Source organism: Canis lupus, chromosome 27 (assembly GCF_003254725.2).
Source record: "Canis lupus dingo isolate Sandy chromosome 27, ASM325472v2, whole genome shotgun sequence".
Lineage (NCBI taxonomy): Eukaryota > Metazoa > Chordata > Mammalia > Carnivora > Canidae > Canis > Canis lupus.
The window spans coordinates 23,071,904-23,098,748 of NC_064269.1; the positions used below are offsets into that span (position 1 = coordinate 23,071,904).

The 26,845-nt window shown below is 36.5% G+C and overlaps 2 protein-coding genes and 1 pseudogene across 10 annotated transcripts in view; 1 reads left to right on the top strand and 2 right to left on the bottom strand.

The window, feature by feature from the left end:
* The window catches only part of SOX5 (SRY-box transcription factor 5), a 1,002,640-nt gene that overhangs the window by 114,564 nt on the left and 861,231 nt on the right, over positions 1–26,845 (top strand). The gene's annotated exons all lie outside the window — the stretch shown is intronic.
* LOC112665627 (keratin, type I cytoskeletal 9-like) overlaps positions 1–26,845 on the bottom strand; it is a 91,855-nt gene that overhangs the window by 51,353 nt on the left and 13,657 nt on the right. The window contains exons 4-5 of the mRNA XM_035707458.2: positions 18,050–18,133; positions 9,859–9,903 (exon numbers count right to left, since the gene is read on the bottom strand). Of these exons, the coding sequence (XP_035563351.2) occupies positions 9,859–9,903; positions 18,050–18,133 (129 nt within the window). The remainder of the gene's footprint in view (positions 1–9,858; positions 9,904–18,049; positions 18,134–26,845) is intronic.
* On the bottom strand, positions 2,831–2,930 carry LOC112665692 (U6 spliceosomal RNA; annotated as a pseudogene).

The window sequence follows — 26,845 nt, forward strand, 5'->3', positions numbered from 1 at the left end:
TCTTTTCTCCCCCTAAGCTTTCCTGCCCTCTAACCCATCAATTTCTCTTGCAGCTTGAGCCTTCACACTTCAACATTGAACTTGGAGATATAAAAATATTCTAACAGGCAGGGGGATGGCCTTGATGATCTCTTAAAGTTCTTTTTAGAGCTCTTTTTTAAATTCCAATGATTTAATAGAAACTCAAGGGTGAAATGGCCCTCTGGAGGTCATCAGTTGTAGTTCCCTCCATGCAAGAATGCCCCTACCTTCTGGGAGTTGGCACTAACAGCCAGTCCCAAGGGACCTCCTTATTCTCTGGGTTTCTTAGGCACTGTGGACTTATCTTGTTGACCATTGGGAGAAGTGCACATCAGATTTGAAAACTTTTTTAAATTGTACCTTTTACCTTCTTCCTAACTTAGGTTTTAAACATATAAATGATTGCTTGAGTGAATCACTCTTTTGCAAGAGGTCTATGTTAAAGAATTCACATGCTGTTTTGAGGTGGAGTTGGAGTTTCTTGTGGATAAGAATTGAAGAAAGTCAGAATCCATTGATATCAAGCAATTCGACAAACATTAATTGAGGACTTCTGAGTAAGGGGTTGTAAACTCTAATGCCTTGGAAGACAAGGCTGGTAACATGAATCTTAAATTAAGCCCTCTATTAGGCAAGAGGGATGGTGTGAGGCCTGAGGCTTTTCCGACCTTGTGCTGGCTGGCATTCTTGTGCTAGCTACTCTGCTTAAAGTATGCCCGCAGTTTGCATTAAGTCTCTTTGTGTGGTATCTGTCTCTTGTGGGAGATTCATAAGTGAACATCTAAAATTCCTGACCTCACTGAGGTACAACAGTGATAAAAATTGTTATTCTAATGGAGTGGCATTTATAGAGTGGCTGCTAGGTCCCAGGCACCTTTATTTATTTATTTTTTTCAGATTTTATTTATCCGAGAGAGAGAGAGAGAGAGAGAGAGAGAGGCAGAGACACAGGCAGAGGGAGAAGCTGGCCCCACGCAGGGAGCCCGACATGGGACTCGATCCTGAGTCTCTAGGATCAGGACCTGGGCCGAAGGTGGCGCTAAACCGCTGAGCCACCCAGGCTGCCCCACCCTGCCACTCTTACTCCGTCCTTATTCTTATCCTATGTGATAGCCCTATTCAACTCTATTTCAGATGGTAAGATGGAAGCCAAGAAATTAGTTATTTGCTTGTAGTCACTCCTTTAAGAATTGTTAGAGGTCAGGTTAAAATTGAAGTCCTCCAACTTAGCGAATTCCAAAACCCATGCTCTTAACCATTACTCAGGTATATCTCAGGCTATCTGCTGTGAGATATTAATGGATATCTGCTTTATAAGACAATTGATGATTCTGTAATCAAATAATGGAAAACAAAAGTTGAGTTACAGAAAGTTACATCCCACACATTACTTACTATGGGACTTTGTCCAGATCCTTTCACTGTGTTGTGAATCCCCCAAAGTAGGTATGTATATTTTGCAGTGTTTCCCAAGCTAATGTGAATTGTACACATTGTCTCAAGTCCTAGTGTTCTAAGGAACAAAATTTGAGAAACTCTTACCTGTTAATACCCAGCCCTCTCACGGAAATAAGTGTTGTCATTAAAAAGCAAAGTATTAAAAAAAAAGCAGATTATTTTGGGTGCATACAAGATAGATATTAATCAGAGAGTGTGTCAGAAGGAAGGTAACATTTGGCATTGGGTCTTAAAAATGGATATTTTCACAGTTTATAATATTTACATAGATGGTATTGGGCATTAGAGAACCTTCCAGGAGAAATAATATTTCAGTCAGGCAATAGTGCAAAGAGAGTGGAATGTGCAAAGAGAGTGGAATGTACAAAGGTGAATTTGGGGAATATAGAAAAAGTTGATGGATAAGCATCATTTGATGTTTATTGTATTAATCTTAACTGTTGATTATATTTTAGAAGATTGGTTTTATTTTTTCAAATATTAGAAAAGATCACTTGAGGACAATTTCATGTCATGTCATACAAGATGTCATCGTCACTCATTAAAATTACTTATTGAATATTTACTGACTGCTTATTATATTCAGAGCTCTGTTTTGGATGCTGAGACTAGCTGTAAATAAGGTATACAAACCTCCTATTCTCAGATGACTCACAGACAAAAGCAACACAAACATAACAAAGGCAACAAGACAATGTCAACTAGTGATAAGTACTATGCAGAGAGAGAGATAAAATAGGCTGATGTGGTGAAGAGTGCCTTAATGGCTATTTTAGAATAACAAGAAGGAACCAGACGTTTGAAGATCATGGGGATAACATATTAGGTGGAGAGAACAGCTGGTGCAATATCCCTAAGGGAGAAATGAATTTGAGGCTGTGAGGAATAGAGAAAAGGCTCATGCGGTTGGAGCATTGGCAAGGAGGAAAATAGTAAGAGTTCAGATTGACAAGAACCAGACCACAGAGTAAGGAGTTAGAATTTTTTTAAAGCATCATGGTTAACTCTGTAAGAAGAGCTTGACTGTGTGTGTGTGTGCGCGCGCACGCACACACATGCGTGCACATGGGCATGGTCTCTGACTGCTTTGTAGAGCATACATTTCAAAGGGAAAGAGTAGAAGCAGGGGGACCAGTTAGGTAGTGATTGCAATAGTCTAGGAAGGACTTGTTTGGACTAGGGGTGGTAGTTAAGTTGGAGAGAAGTTGGCAGATGAACATACAGGGTTTTTAAATTGAAATATAGTTGGCGTACAATGTTACATTAGTTTCAGGTGTACAACATAGTGATTCAACAAGTTTACATGTTATGCTGTGCTCACTACAAGAGCAGGTACCATCTGTTACCATGCAAAAATATGGAATGCTTCACAAATTTGGGTGTCATATTTGTGTAAGGACATGCTAATTTCTGTATTGTTCCAATTTTAATAAATGTTCTGCCAAAGAGACTGCAACACACAGGTTTTTAAGGACTGCTAATGAAATGGATGTATGGGATAAATCGAAGGAAATTAGGTATAGATTGGTGGTATTTGTTGATGACACTGAGGGAGGTTTAGGTGGAAATCAGAAGTTTTGTACTGGACATATGAAGTTGGAAATGTATAGTGACATTTTATTAGAGAGGTCAAATAAATAATTGGATAGGTGAATCTTGAATTCAAGAGTTAAATCTGTACTGGCGATATAAGGATATCCACGTTATTCCACTAACAGTTGAGAAGGTCTATCTACCTATAGTTAAAATACATTTTAAAAGGTAAAATAAATAAATAAATTTGTTAATAAAAAATTAAAAGTTTCTAGAGTTTACAAATTACTATAGTTTAGCCATGGTTTTGGGTACTACCTGTTTTCTTATCATTTATTAAATGCTGATAGAGAAGTGGGAAGACATTCAGTTTTCATATTGAATATCTAGAAAGTCTTCTGGAGTTCAAATACTCCTCTCCTTTACAACTTCTGGACAAATGTATTTCCAGAAGAAGCCTGAATACTCATTGTTGGAAAGGCATGGGTTTTCCTCCCAGGGTAGAAAATTCTAGATTTATAATGTTCTTCCTTTTTTTTTGAATATTTTCCCACTCATATTCTTTTCTTCATTTTTACCAAATTCTGCAGTTTCAGACTTAGAAGAGGGTCTAATCTTCACTCTTTATAGTAAACTCTCATTTATTTTGAGATAGCTATTGTGCCTTTCTTGTTTCCTAGGTTAAGCATACCCAACACTTTTAGTTGTTTCTCATGTTACATGACTTTAAGTCCTATGTCCATTCTGGTTAACTCTTGTTTCTAGAGCATTTCTTTTGCATCACGGTGTTCAGCATAGTACTATGGCTGTGTTTCAAAGACACTGAGTGGAAGAAGTCTCTGGTTTCCAATTTATAGATGCCATATTTATGTTGATGGGAAACAATCCAAGGTCCGTATGCTTTTTTTTTAAAATAAAATAATATGCTTTATAATAGTTTTAGATTGTAAAGCTGAAAGATAGTACAGTGTTTCCATATTTTCTCCATCCAGTTTCCCCTATTGTTTGCATTTTATATTACTATGATATGCTCAGCACAACTAAGTAACCAACATTGGGTACTTTGCTGTTGACTCTATATTTTATTTGTATTTCCTTGGGTTTTAGGGAAATGTCCTTTTTCTGTTCCAGGATCTCATCCAAGATACATATTGCATTTAGTTGTCATGTCTCATTACTTTCTTTTGAATTATAACAGTTTCTCATATTTTCTTTGTTTTCTATGACCTTGACAGTCAGGTATTTTGTAGAGTGTCTCTCAATTTGTTGTTGTCTATTTTTTTTTTTTTTTTATGGTTGGACTGGGTTTATGGGTTTTGGGGAAGAAGATCACAAAGGTGAAATTTCATTCTTACTATTTCCAGGGCACATTCTGTCCACTTGACTTATCACTGACACTAATCTTTGATCACCTGGCCATGGTTTCTCTATTGTGAGGTTACTTATCTTTCTATATTTCACTCTTTGGAAGAGCAGCTCACACTCAAGGGATAAGGAGTTAATTCATCTCTTTGAAGCAGAGTATTTACATAAATTATTTGGAATTCTATATGGGAGATTTGTCAGTTTCTTCCATTTATCTAATCATTTATTTATATAGTATGGACTCATGGATACTTATTTGATACTTTGGATTATAATTCAATACACTGTATATATATATATATATATATATTTTTTTTTTTTTTTTTTTCAAATTGTTCCAGTTTTGGCCAATGGAAGTTTTTGCATGTTAGGCTCTATGTCCCTTTGACAGAACCCCACCGTTTTGCTTTTCCCTGTTCTTTTATTTTTTAAAAGATATTTTATATATTTATTTGACAGAGAGAGAGAAAGAGAGAGAGAACACGCAAGCAGGGGAAGTAAGAGAAGGAGAAGGAGGCACCCCGTTGAGCAGGGAGCCTTATGTAGGGCTCAATCCCAGGACTCTGGGAGCATGACCTGAACCGAAGGCAGATGCTTAACCAACTGAGCCAGCCAGGCACCGTTTTCCCTGTTCTTCTAAAATCATGCAGCTTTAACTCATGAATCTCCTATTTTATACTGCACTATTGTTTTTTGCGGGAGAGGGTTGTGGGTATAAAAACAAACCTTATGATTGTCCTTATTAAATTTCACCATTTTAGAGCTGCCTGTTACTATCATCTCTTGCCTACTATAGCAATAGCTTCTTATTTGGTCTCTGAACTTTCATTCTAACCACCTCCATGTGCACTGTATTTGGTTCTTTGAATAGCAGCTAGAGTGATCTTTCCAAACAAATCTGTTATGTTTGTTTGGAAACCCTCCATGTTTCAATGCACAAAGCTTTACCTGATCTGACTCTTGCTTATGTCTCTGATCTCAACTCTTAGCCTTTAGAGCTCTCATTCAGTATATTTTAGCCACATGATTATCCTTTCCAAGCTTTTCTATATGAGGCTTTTTTAACTTTGGTTCTCTCTGCCTGGAATGTTCTTCCCTCATACTTTCAAATGGCTGATTTATCTTTGCTGTTCAGATCTTGGCTCAAATGACACCTTCTCAGGGAGGACTTTTCTTGAATTCAATCAAAGGTAGCTTCAGTTTCTCCCTATCATAATGCCATGTTTTATTTTCTTTTAGCAATCATCATGATGGGATATTTTCATAATAATTTCTTAGCTGTTTGTTATTTTTTGGTTTCTTCCACCACTGGAATGCAACAAGGTCTTGTATCTCTTGTTCATAGCTGTATCTTCAGTGCATAAAGCAGTTCCTAGCATATGTAAGAAGCTCAATATATATTTGTTAATGTTGGCTGCAAAAGGCCCAGTTAATGTCTTCTGAGTAACACTTACTTTGAGGTCCCCATAGTCTGTAAAGCCCTTGTGTTGTGCTTTTATAGGATTGCATTGGACCATTCTGATTAAGATTGTATAATAATTCTTTAGTTAACTTCTTGTGCTTGTTATAATGAATTTTCTCCTGAGAAAATAAAGCCAGTCCTGTTTCCATCAACACTTGCGTGTAGCCTATAAATCCAAGCCCTCCCTGTGTGCAACCATTCCTTTATAGATCACCAGGACAAGATAAGAGATATAGAAGCAAAACTTGGAGCCATCAAATTTTTTCCTTCCAACTGTCAATTAAGGTTTCAGTTCTCTCTGGATATAGTTGTTCGACATTTTATAACCTTAGCTACTTATATTATTTTTCAGCTTATAACTCTGTCTTGACCTCAACGAAATCATCAGGAGGTATCTTAATTGACACTCAGATGTGGTGTAGTTGATACATTCTTTGTGTTACCACTTTAACCCATTCTGACTCCTTATGATCTTTATTTCCTAGTCTTAATGTTCAAAAGCCGTTTTTTTTAATACTCCATTTTAGAGTCTCTGGATCTGCATGAAACTCAGTAGTCTGTTGCTATGAAATTATTTTTCTTTTTGCCAGTTTTTTTTTTTTTTTACTCTCTTTGGGCTCATACACAATTACATAATTAAAAAATATTTAACAAGCTTCTCAAACAAATGTAATGTTTTACTAAGTTAAGACATATGCTGTTAATCAGACATATTTGATACCATGCAGATCTGACCACCAGATAGCTTACATGAGCTATATAGTACTTTATAGTTCCTATAAAATCACTCACTAATTAACAATTCCTCATTTAAGTCTATGATTCATTATCGTTTTAACTAACTTAAATGTAACAGTGTGAGTACTTGTGATTTGCTTCCAGTTATAATGGGAATTGGCTAGAAACTAATATTAGCCTATGGAGGTACCCAGTAGAATCAGTTACTACGTTTTAATCTCAATTCTTTCAGATGGTGGGGAGTGTTACCATCTAGTATTTATTTTTGCTATGGTGTTGTCTTTGGGTTGCTTCCTTTGGAAACATACTCTGAGCCTCTGACATTTGCATCTATGAGGTTTATTGTTGTGTGCTCTTGGGAACAATACCTATGAGGGGTGAGGGAAGCAGTATGGGCAGATGGAGAGGTTGAGTTGAGATGCAGTTGCTGCAAAGGATGCAGCCAATCCTATGGGGAGCTCTAGAGCTGGGTTGACCATTCAGAGCTGTCCTGAATTGAGGTAGGAGGCTGGCCTTTGTATCTCCTTATTTAGCGGTCATTAGACATTTGCTTCCCCTGGGGAGGAGTTTAGCCTCCAGCGAGGCAGAGCCCAGAGAGGGGCTCAGCTGTGAGCTGTTAGCATTCATTGCTGCCGGCAACTGGGGTAGTGAGTGCTTTTAACTGAAGGGAAGATCTTTAGTTGTTGGGTAAATGAATAGTACACAACAGCATCTTCTACAGGTAAATTGGTATAAATGTTATGTCACATTGCTAACTTTCTACTTCTATGCCATTTGTATTCACCTTCAAATTGTTGTACTCCCATTCTTGCCCAAGCTCCTATATCTACCCTGAATATATCCTTTGGTTTCTTCATAATACACTTGCAAACACACACACACACACACACACACACACACACACACACACACACACATAAATACAGTGACCTGGCATATAATTGAATGCTTAATAGGAATAAGTTTTTTCTATTCAGACTTTGAAATACACCGTTAACTAATTTGGCTAAGATCCTAACAATTAGGTTTCACAGACCCCTATTACTCCATTTAAAGAGAATAGTTCCTTCTTCTTGTATCCTGTAGGTATTTCAAGAAGGAGATAGCATTGAAATATAAAATGAGCTTAGAGATCCTTGAAATATCAGCAACCTCATATCCAGAACTAGCTCAATTCCTCCCACCTCCCTCACATCTACCTCCTTGTTAAACACTAGTTTAAAGACTGCAGGTTTCTGGAAGCTCCTCAAACTTCTGAGTATTAGCATTATATACAATAACAATCTAAGGATTTACTGACCAAATCCTTTATTCATGGTTCACAAGAAAGCAGTACATTTTTGCACCTGTTGTAAGTATCACTATATTAAAATGGGTGTTGAAAAAGCTGTTTTTTTTTCTTGTTCTTTCAAAACAGTTGTTCCCACAAAGGAAACTCAAGTCTCAACCTGCTCTATTGATGATGCACAATAACATCTAATTTGAGTCAATACTGATTATTGTGCATTTTGGCCTGCCAGGAGATATTATCCTTCCTTCAGCTAGCAGTACTTCTTTATCAAACATCTCTAAAACTATGACAACTCATTCTTGTTCTAGCATCTGACATGTACTGAACAAAACAGACACTTGAATGATATCAACAATGTATGTCCTTTCTTTGTAGGAACCTGGTTTATGTAAAGAAGTAAATTGTCTCTCTAAGATATGATAGAATCAAATTGGTTTGGTATGCTGAGGCAGATTACACTTATTGGCTGGTACTATGGATTCAATCTGTGCTTTTTAGTAGGATATGATGAAAATCACTGAATTCATTAGCATCTCAGGTATTCATCGAATGAAAGTGATATCATAGTAACCATGTTACAGTATTCTCACTTCTGTCTTTATTTCCTGGTTCCATCTTATCATTCTAGGTTTTGAGGCCTAAAAGATGTTTTAAAAAACACACCATAAAATTAAAAGGTTTAAAAAATTGTACATTGTAAGTACTTCTGGAAATAAATGGTTAGCATGTGATATCTTAGATCAAGTCATTTTGTAGAAAACTTCCATGTATTGTAGATGGCTTCCCATCTCCCTCAGAATAGGAGCCAAGTTTTGGTAATACTTATGATGCTCTGACCTTTCCCATTCCCTAGTTACCTCTTGAACCCATTATGAACCATCTCACCTCTTGCTTCCTCCCCATCATCCACACGAGCTTTCTTCATATTTGTCTAACTTACTGGGGCAACTCCCACCTCAGGACCTTTGAATTTGCTCTTTGCTTACACACTCCTCAGTTAAGTGAATGCTTACTCTCTTATCTCCTTTAAGTCTGATCATTTGTGATCCTGTCATTATTTTCTCCTCTTCTGACTTTTAAACTATAAAACAGCAGACCCCTCACCCTTGCCCTGACATTATGACAATACATCTGTCTTCTTTGCTATATTTTTCTCCTTATATGTACCATCTTCTACTATACCATATGTACTGTGTTTATTGTATTCTTTGCTCACTAGAATGTAATGTTTATGGGTTCAGGTAGTTTTATGTGTTTGTCCGCTCACAAATCCCTGGTACCCAAATAATTTCAGAAACTAAATTAGTATGAACAAAAGGACGTAATCTATATTGAAATGGATGTAACAAGACAGTGAATATAGACTGAATTATGATTTATATAGGATTGCATTCCAACATTATTTAAAATGTGTCTGACAGATCTTAGCAGCTTAAATTGTTTCTCAGAAGTACCTTTGTGTCTATAAAGTATTTACCTTTTTCTGTTAGTTATTTTTATTCTTGCTTTGTAGCATATAGGACCTTTTTCTGTTACTTTTATTCTTGCTTTGCAGCATATAGTTCAATTTTTCACACCTTGTTTAGACTTATGTGTTTACTATAACTCTACTGTTTTAAGTTTCCTACCTCCTTAAATCCACAAAGCACTTCAAGAAAGGATTTCCATGTATTATATTTTTGTTCAGAAAGTCTTATCTCAGGCAGACATATTTGCCCATTTTCTTTTTTATTAAAAAAGTTTTATAATCATTATACATGCAGAGGGGTATTTCAACAGACTGGGTTAGTATCTCTCCATGAAACCACCCACAATAAAACAGTTTCCTAAAAAAAGTTAACAATGCATAAAATGCTGATACAGTGCTTCAGAACACTTAATTATTTCTTTTTCCCCCCATTGTTTATCATTGTTTTGTCAACTTTCCATATCACTACCCACAATGCTTTGGGTTCGGTTTTCTTTGAACATTCCTTTCCTCTGAACTTACCATGAACTTGTGCCTGTAGCATGCCGCCACAGAGTGCCACAGCCACTTTATAAAGGGGGAAAGAATCAACACTTTTGTCATAAAAGGTGCTAAAACCAAGCTCATAATATAAAATAGTAAACACACTTGTCCAATTGCTGTTTTAGGCTGAAGTATGATTCTTGCTTTAAAAGAAGGTTAGTGTAATAGTTTGCACATACTTCAGGAGAATCAGGAATTTAGTTTGTGTAGGGAGGAGGAAGAGAGAAAAGAATTATGTTTCATAAGATTAGGTGGACTGTAGGAGGAGACGGATTGCATGAATACCAAATATGATACAAGAGAGGATGGAGCCTCTTATCGCACATGCAGTGTAGGATGATATAGAGGATTATTTGTTTTATACAGAAGGACAGAAGGAGGGATTTTTTTTTTTTCATTTTTGATGATTTCTCTGCTTCCAGGGTTATATTAGGAAATTATTGGTCCTTCTATCAAAGTGTCAGGAGAGGGACTCTGGATTGGGAAATAAATCCTAGGTTCTCAACCCAGCCCTACCAGTGGATAAAAGTAAATGGGACTTTCTGACAATATGAATTCTTGCCCGACTTGCAACCTCAACTGGTTGTTTGATAAAGCATGGATCCATGAACTCTATGGGACATGGCCCAAATCATAGCAAAGTCATGATTTTTTAAAAAATCAGAACATGCAATAATTTCCCTTTTATAATAGGTTGTTACATTTGACTTTATGAATTGTATCAGAGCTGCAGTGGGGTTCCAAAGGACCAAGAATATCGTGGGTCAAACCATCTATATGAGATTTGCTAGGAGATTGAGAAATCTCATTTGTTTGTATATTTATTTCTTTATTTTACAGTTCACCTCTCATTCACCTAGAGAGGATGTGTGAGGGGAGGAGGAAGGAAGACTATAATAAGATTGATGAAGAGAGTATGATAGTGAGAATTCCAGTGGAGAGAATTAAGACAGCTGAGATGTTGCTCTCATTCTCCCCTATTCTTTTCTCCTGTTCCCACAAAGTGGACAGGATGGCAGGGAACCACTCAGGGAGGTTGGTGTGTAGCCTGGCCTGTGTGGGGGGGCATAGGTCCTGGTAGCTGATATGAGCGTTGCAAAAGTCAGAAGGTAAGAGGCCAGGATCAATGGACAGGGATGCAGTGGGAATAAGCCCCATTTCTACAACTAGTAGGAAAAAGCTGTGGTTTCCTGGAGGTCATATGTGAATCCCAGAAGGGAGCTAATTATGATGTCTCCAGTCACTGCTTCTCTCCTCACTCCTACCCCCGCTCTGAAGAATTTCTTGCTAAGAGGAAGACAGTCTTAGCCAAATGACTAGAGTCTGATGATCTGATCTAGGAACTGACGGGTCCACTGGTCCTCATATATGGCATTGCCAGTGCTTAAAAACCACAGCAAGGTGAATCTCTAGGGATTCATAAAACACACACTACAAGAAAGAGCCGGCATTAGGACCCTGGCCAGTAGCAGAATATGGCTGTCCAAGCCAATAAAGACTTTTTTCATCTTTTACTTCTTCCCTTTGTCTTCTTCTGCATTTAGTCAGTTGTCTAAATTTGACTCAGATTTATTCTGACTAAAATTTTAAATTGCCCCCAACTAGGATATTACCTTACTTAATAGACATTTATTGAACAGGTAGTATGTGCAAGGCATCATGCTACACATTTCCTGATTTCAAGGGCCATGTGTAGCAATGAATTTTCCCTTATTCTTGTTCTGAGTGCAATTTTAGTCTTCTCAAAAAAACTGATAAACGATAGATAAGTTCCAGGTTTGTAAATATAGTTTATAATATGAATATGAAGAAGAGGAGGTTGAGTTAGGACTGGCACAGGAATAAGGATGTTTAGGATAGTCTTGTTAGATAGATGGAGGTGAAATAGAGCAGCAAACCAGATAACTATGTATTATTCATTGTTATCTCATTCAATTGCCAAGTTTTTAAATTTGAGCTCTTGATGGCATGCTCTGAAGGACCTGATTTTGCTGGTTTGTTTTAGTAAATATTTATTGAACAGGTACTATGTGTAAAGCATTATGGTGGATAGATATCATTCCTGCCCTCAAGAAATGTATAATCTAGTGGAATAGAGAGATTTCCTTAGTACAGATCCCTGCAATATTCAGGAACATATGATTAGTGAGATGTGAATGGTATTGGGAATCTTTTATTACAAATGATAAAGACCCAATTTGAAATAACTTAGCCAAAGAGAAGATTTATTGGCTCATATAACTAGGTAGTTCAGGAAATGACACTTACTAATATCAGGACAGAGTACACTTTCCTCTTCCCATTACTCTGCTCTTCTCATCTCCGTAGCTTTATGCACAGGCAGCTTTCTTCTTACAGAAGCAGCTCTAGGCTATGACACTTTTTAAACTAGTATTTCCAGAGAAAAGAGTGCATTTTTTTTTTTTTTTTTGGCCCAGGAAGTTTCTTATGACTGGCCCATTTAAGATTCTGTGCCCTTCTTGAATCACTCACTGTGGCCAGGGAGATGGCATGCTTCTATTGAGTTTCCCTTAGCTAAATGCCTCCGTGATTTGAAGTGGAGGTGGCTGGCTCCAGTCAAATTAACTTGGAATGTATTCTTCAAAAGGAAGGATGTTCTTTTGCCATAAGAGAGTGGGAGGGAACATATGGAAGATAATACGACATCTCCATTAATTGGTTGAGGGACAGTGCAGAGAACAGAGGGGTCTTTCTGGTGACTGCAGAAAATGTACAGGAAATAGTGCTAGTAATAGTTCATATTTCGAGATTTAACAGAGTGTTTGTTGGGACACAGAGGAAAGCTTCTCTTCCAGGAAGAGGAGCTAAACCATGACACTTAAAAGCTCAAATAAACTCAAATAATGCCTTGTGACTCTCTTTCTATATATATCCTAGCACCTTGAAGGCAATCTATTTTCTATAATATTTTCTTCAATTTCTTCCCTACTCTCCCCTCCCCACCATGATCAATATTCCACTAATACCATGTCACTTCTACTATTCTAGTAAAGAACACTGGTGCCTTCCTACTATGCAGATTCTGTGTTCTCTTTGCAGTGCTAACTGACTTCATATCTCTCTGGGACCTTTTAACCTCTCTTGACTTTTGAGGCATTGTCCTTTCCCTGTTCTCTTCTGCCCATCCAAGCATTTTTTTCTGAGTCATTACTATTGGCTGCTATATTTCTGACCTCTCCTTAATGTCTCTTTTCTCCAGAGCTCATGCCTGCCTCTCTTTCCATTCCCATTCATTCTCATGACATCTATGAACACCTATGCTTATCTGTACCAATAGCCCTGCTAGAATCTGATCCTTCACTGTGTATTCCAGATTCCATGATCCATAAAGATCACAAGTTGAGCATTTCCCTTATGATATTTTGGTACATATTCTGTTCCTACAATTCTCATTGCTGTTACTTTAAATTTTAATTTATGTTGCCAACAATCAAGAAAGATTAAATGTTGCTCCAAGCAACTATTTAGGTCTCAATCTTGTATTCTAACTGGTACTTCTGAATAACCCCATATTGTGACACTGGACATGATAGACCATGCCCTTGTTCACATTTATTTTATCTTTAAAAGATTTTATTTATTTATTCATGAGGATACACAGAGAGGGGAGAGAGAGAGAGAGAGAGAGAGGCAGAGACAGGCAGAGGGAAAGCTGGCTTCATGCAGTGGGTTTCCAGGATCACGCCTTAGGCTAAAGGTGGTGCTAAACCGCTGAGCCACCCGGGCTGCCCAGCCTTGTTCACATTTAAAGAGCAAGAAGCTAGTATTTCAACTGTAGGTTGAGTTATATAGAAAACAATACTGATTGATAATGAAAGAGGTAAACTTTTAGGGAAATTTATAGAGAGAACAAGGCATGCAGCTGGTCTGCATAATTCACAAAGAAGGTCTAATGTGGGCAGAACCTTGAGAGGTCACTGAGTTTCAGGAAGACGATGAGGGGCACTGCTACATTTTCAAGGATAGGGCTGCAAAATGAACTGCAAATTTCCCACTTCTATGATTCCTCTCCCCTCCTTAGTTTTCCGGGCGTGATCATCTTTACATTCAAAAACATCAAAGAATTCAATATTCATTACAACATTACAACCTTTAAATGGATGTCCATCCCTCTTTAGTAACCAAATTGAGACAAACAGTTCATCTTTATCCAAGTGACTCCTTTTATCAAGTTAACTTCTATGATTGATTGCCTTCAAAAAGAATATTACTTGTTGATTGCTTCAGAAAGCATGTTTTAAAGGTACATTTTTTCTTCAGTCCAACTGACAAGAATTTTACTACTTTTTCCAATTATTTTTGTAGAAACATCCCATTTCACAGTGGCCAACTTCTTTGAGTAGATAATAAGCCAGACACAAGTGTATACTATCAACCAAATAGTGCATTTTTTGGTGCTAAAAGTTGAGTTTATAACATTTCACCCATGAAAAACCATTAAAAACTAATGAATATTGAATATTAAAATGTATTATAGATTTACCCTGGACTTTCCAAATATATAGTGTTAGAATATCTTGTCATCTGCTTTGCTTACGACAAAGGCTTAAGCACCATTTTAGCCATCTGAGGATAATCACCTTGATCTTCAGGCCTCCTTTATTTTTTTTTAATTTTTTTTTATTTTTTTATTTATTTATGATAGTCACAGAGAGAGAGAGAGAGAGAGGCAGAGACACAGACAGAGGGAGAAGCAGGCTCCATGCACTGGGAGCCTGATGTGGGATTCGATCCCGGGTCTCCAGGATCGCGCCCTGGGCCAAAGGCAGGCGCCAAACCGCTGCACCACCCAGGGATCCCCAGGCCTCCTTTAATTATGCAGTAGATCATAAATAGTATCAGGACATTAACTTCTGATATTTTACTACCTGACTTTCTGTTTTCATATAGACTTTTTAAAATTTTTATTTTATTTTTTGAAGTATGAATATAGTTATTTAAGAAAATTAAAAATGCAATATTTTATTGCAAAATGCATAATCATTGTAGATTTAGAAAACACTGTTGAGTAAAAGAGAAGCAAATTAAATTTTATTCACATATAACCACTGTTGAATGCATCTAGACCTTCCAAGCTTCTATTAAGAAATACACATTTTTAAATTCTTTTTTAAATAATAATTGGTGGGTCAGACAGTGTGTGTGTATATTTTTTTCCCTTTAAGAAAACATTATGCATTTCCTAAATTTTGTATGTAACTTTTTAGGTGTAATTTTTTCCCCTATCTAATTAATACTAGGAACAGTATCCTATCTGGGTTTTATAAAAAATATAAGTTCTAATATCCTATTGCTTTTTGATCATAATAATGATAACACCTGACTTTTACTGGGAGCTTCTCATGTGATAGGCACTGTGCTCATTATATATATATATATATATATATATATATATATATATAATTTGACTTCTCACAACAATTTCATGAGCTTCCCAGCAGTATCCATCTTTAATGGAAAAGAACCTAAAGTGAGAGATTTATTATTTTGACTTCAACTGATAGCACTAGTAAGTGGTAGAACCAAAATTCAGATCCAGATCTGTGCTGAAAACTAGAATAAAATACAGTGAGGACATTTGGAATATACATAGTAAGATGTTACACTGAGCATACTTGCTTGCTCAGTGTTTTCAATCTGCCCATCTTTGAAGATTTCTGGGGCAAGGCAACATCATCATGAGACTTCAAGGAAACCCTAAGCCAAGTGGAAAGAGTGGAATAATTTCCCCCTGGTAATCAGAGAAGATCTTGAAGTCCTGTTAGAAAAGCACCATAATGTACATTGTTTTGATTCCTTTTTCTACTTGGTCACTGTTGCCAAAGCCCACCTATCTGTCTAATTTTTAAGAGGTACCATTTTCATCACAAAATGTGTTATCAAGTACCAAGTTTTTTACCTTAATTCCTGCCTCTGGCCAGTCATAAGCAGCTTATATGGAATACTTGAATTTAACTTCCCTGTCAAAGATGTAGATTACGTTCTTGAACTTGCTTAAGAAATGTAGACAGTGATGGAGACTTTCCCATCAGTGAACAATTTAATAGATTTAGCAATAGAGTTGCCTCTTAGTTATGTTCTCAATGAATTTTTTCCTGAGAAGGGAAGCATTCAAACCTCATAGTGAGAAAAGTCTTGAGTTTGAACCCCAGCTTTACCAATTGCTAGCTTTAAATCTTGGGTATATCGCATAATCTTTCAGAGCCTCTGTTTTTTCATCTGAGATATAGACAGATAGAAGTGAATAGATGTACACTTTCTGGCCAAAATAGACCAAGGAATGTGACTTTTTTCTTAAAAAATATTAAGGCAACTTTCTGCTTTGTATTTGCTTTTCTGTGGGTTTGGGGAGCACATTTCAACCATCTCTTCTGCTATAAAGCTGAATTTTGGTTAAACTCCTCTATGGAAAAGGTAACTTAATTATAACATTTTCAAGCATAAATACACTGAGATGATCCATTTCAACACTCTGATTTCAAATATAACTGATCTGAGGCTCAGAACTGGGAAATAAGGTGATTGGTGGCAGAACCAAGACCACCATGTTAATCTGTCTTGGCATAAATAATAAAGTTACTGCTGATGGCTAACAAAGCAGATAAATTTACAAAGTATTTTTTTTTTTTTTTTTTTTTTTTTGTGAATGGTCCTTGAAAATAAGTTATATGAAAGATAGACCTCTATAATCCAAATGAAAATTAGAATCTAGGAAATGTAGTTGCTAATGGCAGAAAATGATCTCCTAGGACTGGGATCTTTGTAATGAAGCAAAATTATTATCTTCAGCAAAAGACAATAACTGTATAAATGTGTATGTGCTGTTTTTATTCTGTTTTTCTGGGCATATTTATTTTAATTTTACTAATACTCTTAGGTTTAATGAATTTTACATATTAAATACAATATTCATACATATCATGCACATACAATTAGAATTTCCTTAAATATTTTGTTGTGGTTAAATTTTAATACTAGTTCTTGAAAACATACTTTCCTGTCTTAGTGGTAATAAAAGTGTGGATTTACCACTTTTCATACCTATATTTTGAAAGCTTTATAGTCCTTTCGAGAGAGACGCCCTGGAACTCTTGTCAGTAGGCAAACACCTAAGGTTAATAACATGTATGATTTGATGATTTTGGCATCTTGCAAAAATTATGCATTAGATTTTCTTTTTTTTTTTTTTTAAACTATTTATTTATTTATTTATGATAGTCACAGAGAGAGAGAGAGAGAGAGGCAGAGACACAGGCAGAGGGAGAAGCAGGCTCCATGCACCGGGAGCCCGACGTGGGATTCGATCCCGGGTCTCCAGGATCACGCCCTGGGCCAAAGGCAGGCGCTAAACCGCTGCGCCACCCAGGGATCCCATGCATTAGATTTTCTTTGAAGAGGTTTAACCTGTATTTCCACTTCCAATTCTTTAACTTTTAGCTCCTGTTTCCTTTTTTTTTAAAGATTTTATTTTTTATTTGAGGAAGAGTGAGAGGAGAGAGCAACAGAGAGTATGAACTGGGGGAGAGGCAGATGCAGAGGGAGAGGCAGGCTCTCAGCTGAGCAAGGAGCCTAATACAGGGCTCCATCCCAGGATCCCAGGACCCTGAGATCATGACCTGAGCCAAAGACAGACACTTAATGGACTGAACCACCCAGGCACCCAGCTCGTGTTTCAAATAGACTATTGGTGTATACTTAAATTGCTCCTCCAAGATTTTAAAAAATGATTTGATGAGTGATGATAATACAAATTTTAGAGTAAAATGTACAGTAAAAAGTTTGTGTTAATGGGGTTGGCTTTTTGGAATAACATTGATTTTTCTTTTAAAACTTCAAATTTCATATTAGTGAAAATTTGATAACTAGTAATTTCAGCTTCACTTGACCTAACTTGTGAAATAATTGAAAATGCCAATGACGGATGTAGGGTGAGTGTTTCACTATGATTCTTGTCTCCCTTATTGAGTTACCATTTGTTAAAATGGGAACATATATGTACCACCTGTTGTGCTAAATGTCATTCTTATGGTCCTTTAGCTATTTTGTTTAATTAAATAAAAATAATTTAGAGGTTGATAGACAAAAACATTTGTATATTTACCTGCTTTAGACATTGTAGAGAATATATTGGATGATCCACAGAACATACCTTTTTTAATAGACTTGTGTTTTGAAATGGAGGCCTTTGTGGCCATGTAAAGTTCAGACGTGTAGATTTCTTCCAAGGAAATAGCTAGGTGAGAAAGCATCATGTAGTGAATAAATCATTGCAATTTCTTTTATAAAATCTCTTCTTGTGTGGATCTTCTCCCCATCTCCATTTGAGAAATGTTGAAACCAATTACTGTATCTTTAAGTTTTGAGCATTTTAAGCATCAGAACTATTTTAATAATGAAAATAAGTAACATATTTTGATTTCTCTCTACATGGAATGTACTATTCCAATCACTTTACACATACTAACTCAATATTCCTTGAAGCCACATAAATAAGTCACTACATATTATCTATCTTGCCCAGGGTCACAAAACTGGTAAATGATAGCATTGGCATTTGAACATAGGCAGTCTGGCTCTACCCCCAACCAATTTACTGCATTACTTCCAAGTTGCAAAGTACTTTCAGAATGATGGCTCCAGTACTTACACGATCAGTGCCATGATGAGCAAATTATCGTCTTAAAGGAAGGATTTAAATGAAGTTTTAATTTTTTTTCCCAGATATAGTTGATCCTTGCTATGAAAGGGCTGCTCTCTTGTCCAGTCTTTCTGGTTGCCACATTGATTTTAAAAATGGACATTAAGCTTGGTAAAGACAAAGGAGTTTGTTTTGAAATTTGAAATTTTGAGTAGTAGAACAGGTAAAGGAGAATAAATTTTCCCAAGTTGTTCCGAGTGGTCAGAATGGTCAATATTATTTGTTCGTGTGTAAAATCAGGTTCTTGCCTCTCGTAATAATAGCTGTCAGGGATATTGACTGAGGATTTGTGTTAAGATGTATACTGTGGAGAGTTACAGTAAATAATTAGCATGGTCACAGCTTTTTCCTCTCTCCTACAATAGCTGAAAGATTAATTTTAACTTTCCTTTTCAAAAAAGATGTGGAATGTGATACAGTACTGGGGAGTGTTATCAGCACACACCTCTGCTGTGTTTTCCAGTCTATGTTCAGAATCACTATCGTCAGCAACAGAGCTGAAAAATCAATATTTAGGCTCTTAGACTCCTGATAGGGGTGTAAGGGCAGGGTTTGCTACCTCTTTAATTTGCCTCCTGATGTTCTTGAGTTGCCTCCCCTAGCTTTTCTTGAGATAGGAAAAGGAGGAAAGTTTTATCAACCCCCAGTGGATAATTCCTCCATTGTGGATTTCTGCCTGTTAGTCTTTTACTGTTACACACATTCACACCTCATATATTTTGCTCTAAAAGCAGAACATCTGAGATGATTCTGTGGTTGAAAAAGATCTCAAAGAGATGGAGGATAGATTTAATGTTGCCATTTTTAGATAATGCTGTAAATAGAATGGCAGCTGTCCTCGGATGCATAGCAGATATACAGTACATATGCTGAATAGAAACAGATAAAAGATTGCACTCAATTAATCCTTATGAAAAGCATCATTTTAGCCATGGACTCAGTGATCGGGTTTTTAAGTACAGTGTACTTATTCTACACCTTCACATGATAAAATCCCATGCTTCTGAAGGTGACTTAAGAAAGGAAAAATTTACTATTATCCTCAACTAAGTTTAAAGCAGTCTGTAAGATCTAAGTTATTTGCCCTCTCTCTCTTTCTTAAAAAGCCCGTAAGCAATTCAACTCTACAAGCATTTCTGAAACACCTATTATGTATAAAGAATTCTTGGTGCAGTGAGGGGAACAAGACGTGAACTATTTCTTGTATAGAAAAAGCATAAGCAGAAATTTATCATTGCAAGAAGAATGTGATAATTGGTATAAGTGAATTTTGATAGATATCTTTAGCTCAGTAACAGTTAAACATAAAACAACATCTTTATTTCAAGTATATTGCTGGTAGGTACTGTGGATACTGAGATGAATTAAACCAGCCCCCAAGGAGCTTTTCTTAATGGGAGATGGCATGTAAGCTAATCATTACATTCAGTAATTGAATATATGGTTTAAATGTTCAGAAATAGGGCAGCCCCAGTGGCGCAGTGGTTTGGTGCCGCCTGCAGCCCGGGGCGTGATCCTGGAGACCCGGGATCGAGTCCCACGTCGGGCTCCCTGCATGGAGCCCGCTTCTCCCTCTGCCTGTGTCTCTGCCTCTCTCTCTCTCTCTCTGTACCTCTATGAATAAATAAATAAAATCTTAAAAAAAAACTTTAAAAATGTTCAGAAATAGCAGAGGAAGGGGAGATTAATTCTCCTGGAAAGTGTTGGGTTAGGTAGTAGGTCACGACTTCAGAAGAAGAAATGACTAACCAGGATTTTGAGGCATAGGTAAGAGTTTAGTAGATGATCAATGAGAAGTAAAGACAATAGAAGAAGGTGACAGCATTACAGAAAAAGACAGTATTATACCCAAAGATAAGGAGGCATGAAACTGTATGGTATTGAAGACTGAATTGTCTGGGCTTCGCCTTACCCTGTACAATGTCTGCACTGTTGGATGGCATCTGGAGTTCTCAAGAAAGACAAGGTTGTGAAAGTCCAGGCCGAAAGCAAAGTAAATTATATATGTAAACTTTGTGTAATAGCAACTTATATGCTTTCTCTTTAAGACATACCTAGTTTTGGGATGCCTGGGTGGCTCAGGGGTTGAGCGTCTGCCTTTGGCTCAGGGTGTAATCCCAGAGTCCCGGTATCGAGTCCCACATCGGGCTCCCTGCGTGGAGCCTGCTTCTCCCTCTGCCTGTCTCTCTGCCTCTCTCTGTGTCTCTCATGAATAAATTAATAAAATCTTAAAAAAAAAAGACATACCTAGTTTTGTTATTTATAAAATATTTTATTTATTTAATATATAGAGAGAGCATAAGCAGGGATCTCTCTCTCTCTCTCTCTCTCTCTCTCTCTATATATATATATATATGTTCTCTCTAGAACATAAAATAATCTTTATTTTTAAAAAGATTTTATTTATTTATTTATTTGATATATAGAGCAAGAGCATAAGAGGAGCAAGGGGGAGAGAGTGAAGCCCTTGCAGGGAGCCCGATACAAGGACTTGATCCAAGGATCATGACCTGAGCTGAAGTCAGACACTTAACTTACTGAGCGAGCCACCCAGGTGCCCAAGACAGACCTGGTTTTGAGTTTAGACTCTGGAACTTGTTCTATGATCTTGATCACTTTTCTTAACCTCTTAGACCTCAGCTTTTCAATAATGGGGTTTCTAATATTTAACATTGAACAGTACATTGTCTGATACTTATATATAACGATGACTTTAATGATCACTGGTTGTTTTTGTTTGTTTGTTTGTTTGGTTGGTTGGTTGTTTTTTTGGCTTGACCATCGTATAGTGGTATTACTCAGTGAGGGATAAAAATACTTAATCAATGTAGTATAACTGCCATTCTTCCTTCCCATCAGGTCTGGATTTTAAATGGTATAGGAGAGGAAGTTGAAAGAGCTCCAGAATAGGAGTTTGGAGAACTGAATTCTAGTTCTACCTTAGCTATAAACTGAGACTGGTGATCTTGACTAAAAAATATGCTCTTTGAGTTTATTCTTCTCTAAAGAGCTGGGGTTTGTACTCAATGTCTATCTGACTCATGTCCTTGCTACTATGAGTAGTTTCTGAGGAGCAGCTCAGAGACTTGAAAGAGATAAAACTACACAACTTAATTCCAGTAAAGGCTTGCTAAATCAGAAATTGGCCTATTTAGTTTTTATGTTTGTGGGAAAATTGCCTATAGCAACCAAACTCATTTTAAAGAATGGTGGTTTCCCATTGTAAAAAAATGATGAAATACAGTTAGCATACCCTAAAATTCATTAAATATGCAGAAAGGTGTTTTATCAGCCTTGCAGTTTTATTCAGCAATCAAGAATGGAAAGAGTAGAGTGTGGTTTGATGATTTGGGTGTGTGATGGTAAGATTGTGTTTAGATGGGCTCCTGGGGGTATCTAATGCCTATTGAGATATTTTGCATCAAAACATGTGGAAAAACACGCAATGAATGGTGTTAATGATTGATGAAGTTTATATTTTGAGAAAACTTAGTTGGTGTTGACTAAAGAACATAGTCTTCTTTCTATAAATTAATTGTAATACTCATGAATAATGAGTTTCATTCACAAAGTACGGAGAGATTAACATTCTGAAGAATATGTAGTCAGTAGAGCCACAGTCAAGGAGTGTTAACTCTAGATTCCAAACCACAGCCCTTTGATATTACTTCCTCTCATGACAAAATCTAACTGCTATTTTCACTGTACATTAATTTTGATATCATTTTGAAGTAATAGCATGTATGGCTCTGTAGTCTCTTAATGTAGATAGTCCTCTCTCTCTCTCTCTCCCCTCTATTTCCTTGCTTTGTTTCCTGTGTTAATCTGGTAACCAGCCACTTATTGTACTGATTATTTTGTAATTGAAACTGTAAAAGCCTATGGCAGGTAAACCTATGGCAGGCAGATGGTCTCCCCAGTATGTCAGCTGTCTCGGAAGTGGGTTTTTTTTTTTGTACTACAGTGTGGTCTGGGAAAACACACACACACACACACACACACACACACACACACACACACACACAATGAAGAAAAGAGCCCAGATCATACAATTTGAAATTTAACAGAATGTATTTGCTAACACTTTTAAAGTTGCCTTAAGACGAAATTTCATTATGGAAGCATCTTTTGTGGAGCCTGAAGTGAAAGAGCAGGAGGGGAAACTACAGTGTTGGGAAGAGTGTGGAGGTTGTTACAACAGATTTTTTCAGTAGCAGTGTTTGTGCCTTTGGTCTTTTGGTGGACTAACTCCTGGGGGGTGCGGGTGGGGGGGGAAGGCAGAAATGCCCCCAAGCTGTTGGATGCTTCTGCTTGTTCTCATAGCAGCCTGAGGGGAAAAAATGCTTGTTTAAACACTAATATATTCCATAAAAACCAACAATTATGGCAAGGTTTTTAAAAAAGAAAATTACATTAAAGATGAATGAGGGTATATTGAAATAATTATGTTTTAAGGTGCGCAACATTAAAAGATATTGAATAGAATATTGACTGTTTTGTGGAAATAGCAATAATGAGATTCCTGTCACCTAATCTTACAATAATTGGGTTATTACTATGCAAATGAAGGTATTACTTTAAAAAAGTAAGGAAGCAAGACAGATCCTTGAGGCAATCCTTTATCTATTCGTAAAGCTGTGCTGTCAATTCTCCTTAGATTGGAGATCCTTTTCCAAACAATTTGAAGATGCTCATTTCACTATTTGCCCCTGAAATTCTACTATAATATTTTTCAGCTGCCACAGGTAGCAGATTGGTGGTTGGTGATTTTATTTTTTTTAGCTCTTTGTGGAACCCAAAGGAGTAATTAAACTGTATAATGATTGCCCACTGTCTTTTTTTTTTTTTTTTTTTTTTTAAAGAAATGAAATGTTGTGAATTTTGCTGCCAAAGATACATGCCGGAGCCCTTATCTCCACTTTCCACACAGCTCTATCATTATTGTGTAGTGTCAGGTGGTACCTACACATCTCAAAAGCCACCAGGTCATTTTGGGCTAGCAGACCTCCTAGGACACCTTTGTGGCTGAGGAAGCAATTTTGTTAGTCCTCTGTCATACTCCAATCAATAGTCCATACATTGCTGTCACTACCATGTCCATTTAAGCTCCTATGGCACCCATCAAATGAATAGAAATATTTGGGACAATTGCCATTTTAGTTCATGACCCAGGTAACTACCTTTGTGTTCATCAGGGAATAGTATTTCAAATTGTTGATTGCTGAGGCTTTGGATAAAAGGTGATTATGTTTCCTGGAATGTTGTATGATTTTTACATACCACTTGCTATATGAAATGTTCTCTGTATAAGGAAAAAATACAAAGTTCCACTTTAAAAGTTCCCTAGTATTTTTTACATGGAGAAAGCATCAAACAAAATCCCTGGATTGAGCCTTCTTGAAATATCACAATGGACTTTTTATATTTTAATACTCTTTGGTAGCATATACTGGATTCATCAGAGCAAGCAGATATGAGGAAATCATGAAAGACAAATTTCATTTACCAGGTACTTTTGGTTCCAAGGATTAGGAGGTCAAGAAAATATAAGCCTTATCAGTTTATTTCAGAATCAGTTGAGACTTGAGAGACTCTATAAATGTCATCAACACTGCTCTTTACCTTATGTCCTTTCATAGTTCTTAAGGAAGAACTAGGTTCAGATGGCTACTGCACATTATATTCATGTTATATTCATGCCATTCTCTGTTCAGTAGAGAAATCCTAGAATAAAGTTCTATTTATATGAGTACAGATTTGTTGTTTTATAGTTATTAGGCGGGCATGATTTATCAAATATAGGTAATATTTTCAAGCAATTTGCAGTCCTGAAAATATTAATTCTAAATCCTTTCATTTCCATAATCCAATTAATTTGGTTAGCCACAATAAATCAATATAAGACAGTAGTTTTTATTAGATCTTTGTGGAAAGGATATTTGAGAAAAAGGCGGAAGTCTAGCGCATCATTTAGAATAAGTTATGCCACCATTATAGATAACCCTTAAATCTCATTTACAAACCTTGTTGTGAGTTTAGGTGACTCTGATGTCAGCTATCTACCACATGTTGGCTTTGCTTTCCAGACTTCCGTTTTAATACACCTCCATATATACCTGCTTCTATGCACTCTCAGGCCAGGAAGAGAAGATGTGGATAGCTGAGTACTGGCAATTAAATGCTTTATTCCAAAAGTGACAAACATTCCTTCTCATATTTCTTGGCTAGAACTAATCATATAGTCATTCTTAATTTCATTGGGATGGGAAGAGAACCAGATTGTGATCAATATTGAGAATATTGATCATATCCAGTATTGACTTATTTGCTTATTAAGAATAACTTTGTAATATGAAACATTACTCAAGGTGTGTGTGTGAAATTACAGCAAGGAGTGCAATGAATGATTTTTATTAAAAACTAAGTATTTTCCGTCTATTGATGCACCCATTCCTCTAGACTTCCTTGGATGATGCTATTCTTAAGTTTTATGGAACAGGTTTTACCTTGACTAAGGTCACTGTGCACTCAACCTTTACAAATAGGATTATATTGAGCTTTTAAATTGTAGTTGTAACCAACTTGCTATAATGATAAACATTGCAGAAGAATACTTTGGTCCAGTTTTCATGAGGGTTGGTGACATTAAATGCAGCTAACAATTTCTCAGGTTGGAAAAGAAGTTGTTATTTGATTTGCAAAAGAAGGAAACATTAGAATCAGTACATTCTTCAACTCATTCTGATAGGATCTGCAAAGAAAAGAGAGCATGAAATAGTAAAATGAAAGCTCCATTATCTTTTTAAGCAAAGCAGAGTATTTGGATCTGATAGGTGTGTAGAAACAGTAATAAAAGTGTGTATCTTATTTAAGTTTATTTGGGTAGCAACAAAACTTTGAGAACAAGGGTGTATTTGACCTTGAAAAGAGAATATTTTACCACTTAGAGCAGCTTCCTGTCATCCTCAGGAAGTAACCAAGTAATTTCTTTTAAATATCATCATGAACTCATGAATTTAAGTATATTTTGATGAGTTTGATCTATTGAAATTCCTAGTCTTTTTGAAGCCTCATGTTGTCTCACCTTTGTCTAATGGAAACCTCTTCAGGTTGGCCCTGAGTACTTTTGACATAACTGTAGTCATCTTTGATAGCGTCCTTGGCATGTGGCATGTCAAGATGTTCTAGGCACATTTTTTATCTATTCTGCCATCATCCACTTCTTCAGCTACTTTTTGTTTTCTAAACACTAGGTATGTTCATTGCTACTGGCGTGGTTATTATTTATAGGCCTAAATAGACAGTGCTATTGGATGTGCTGAGAATTTTCACTTTCAGTATTCAACTATTAATTTTGGGCTATCAAATTTCATGTCAAAACAAAAGTATCTAAATTGGTCCTAATATAGGTGATGTCTGTCAGAAGTTCTAAGATTTGAAAGAACCACATTTCAGGGGCAGCCCGGGTGGCTCAGCAGTTTAGCTGCCTTCAGCCCAGGGCCTGATCGTGGAGATCCGGGATCGAGTCCCACGTTGGGCTCCCTTCATGGAGCCTGCTTCTCCCTCTGCCTGTGTCTCTGCCTCTCTCTCTCTCTCTCTCTCTCTCTGTCTCTCATGAATAAGTAAATAACACCTTTAAAAAAAAAAGAACCACATTTCAGCCATAGAAGAATATCATCTTCTAGCTATGAACTATAATGGATACATTAAAAATGTTTCTGAAATTAGTATCTTTTTGGCTTAATGCTGTGGGCAAAATCTTCTTTCACAGTTTATATTCATATTTGGTTCTCTTTTGGCTAATGGTGATCTATCTGCTACAAGATACTGTATTTATAGGCTCTTATGCATGAAATTCTACTTTTATTTTTTAGTATGATTGCTTCATTTTGATCACCATTTACCAACGTGTATCTACTGTGGTAAATATCATTTCCTCAGAAGTTGTCATATACATATTATTTATATATTTCTGTAGTTAAACACTCAAATACTAGCAAAATATCGTAATTTTACTGCATATATCCTATTTCATAGTTGGTTTAAATGGATAATTGTACTCCTTGAGACTGTACCACAAAGCATTGTTTGGCAAAAACAAACAAACAAACATAGAAAGTTATAGAGTCTCTAGAGCATCCACTTGTTCAGAAAATCCTTTATAGGCAGAGCCTCATCTATAAGGATCTCTTCATTAATATAAGCAGGGATTAGAATGCCCCTACTTAGCTGTTGTGTAGGAGGAAA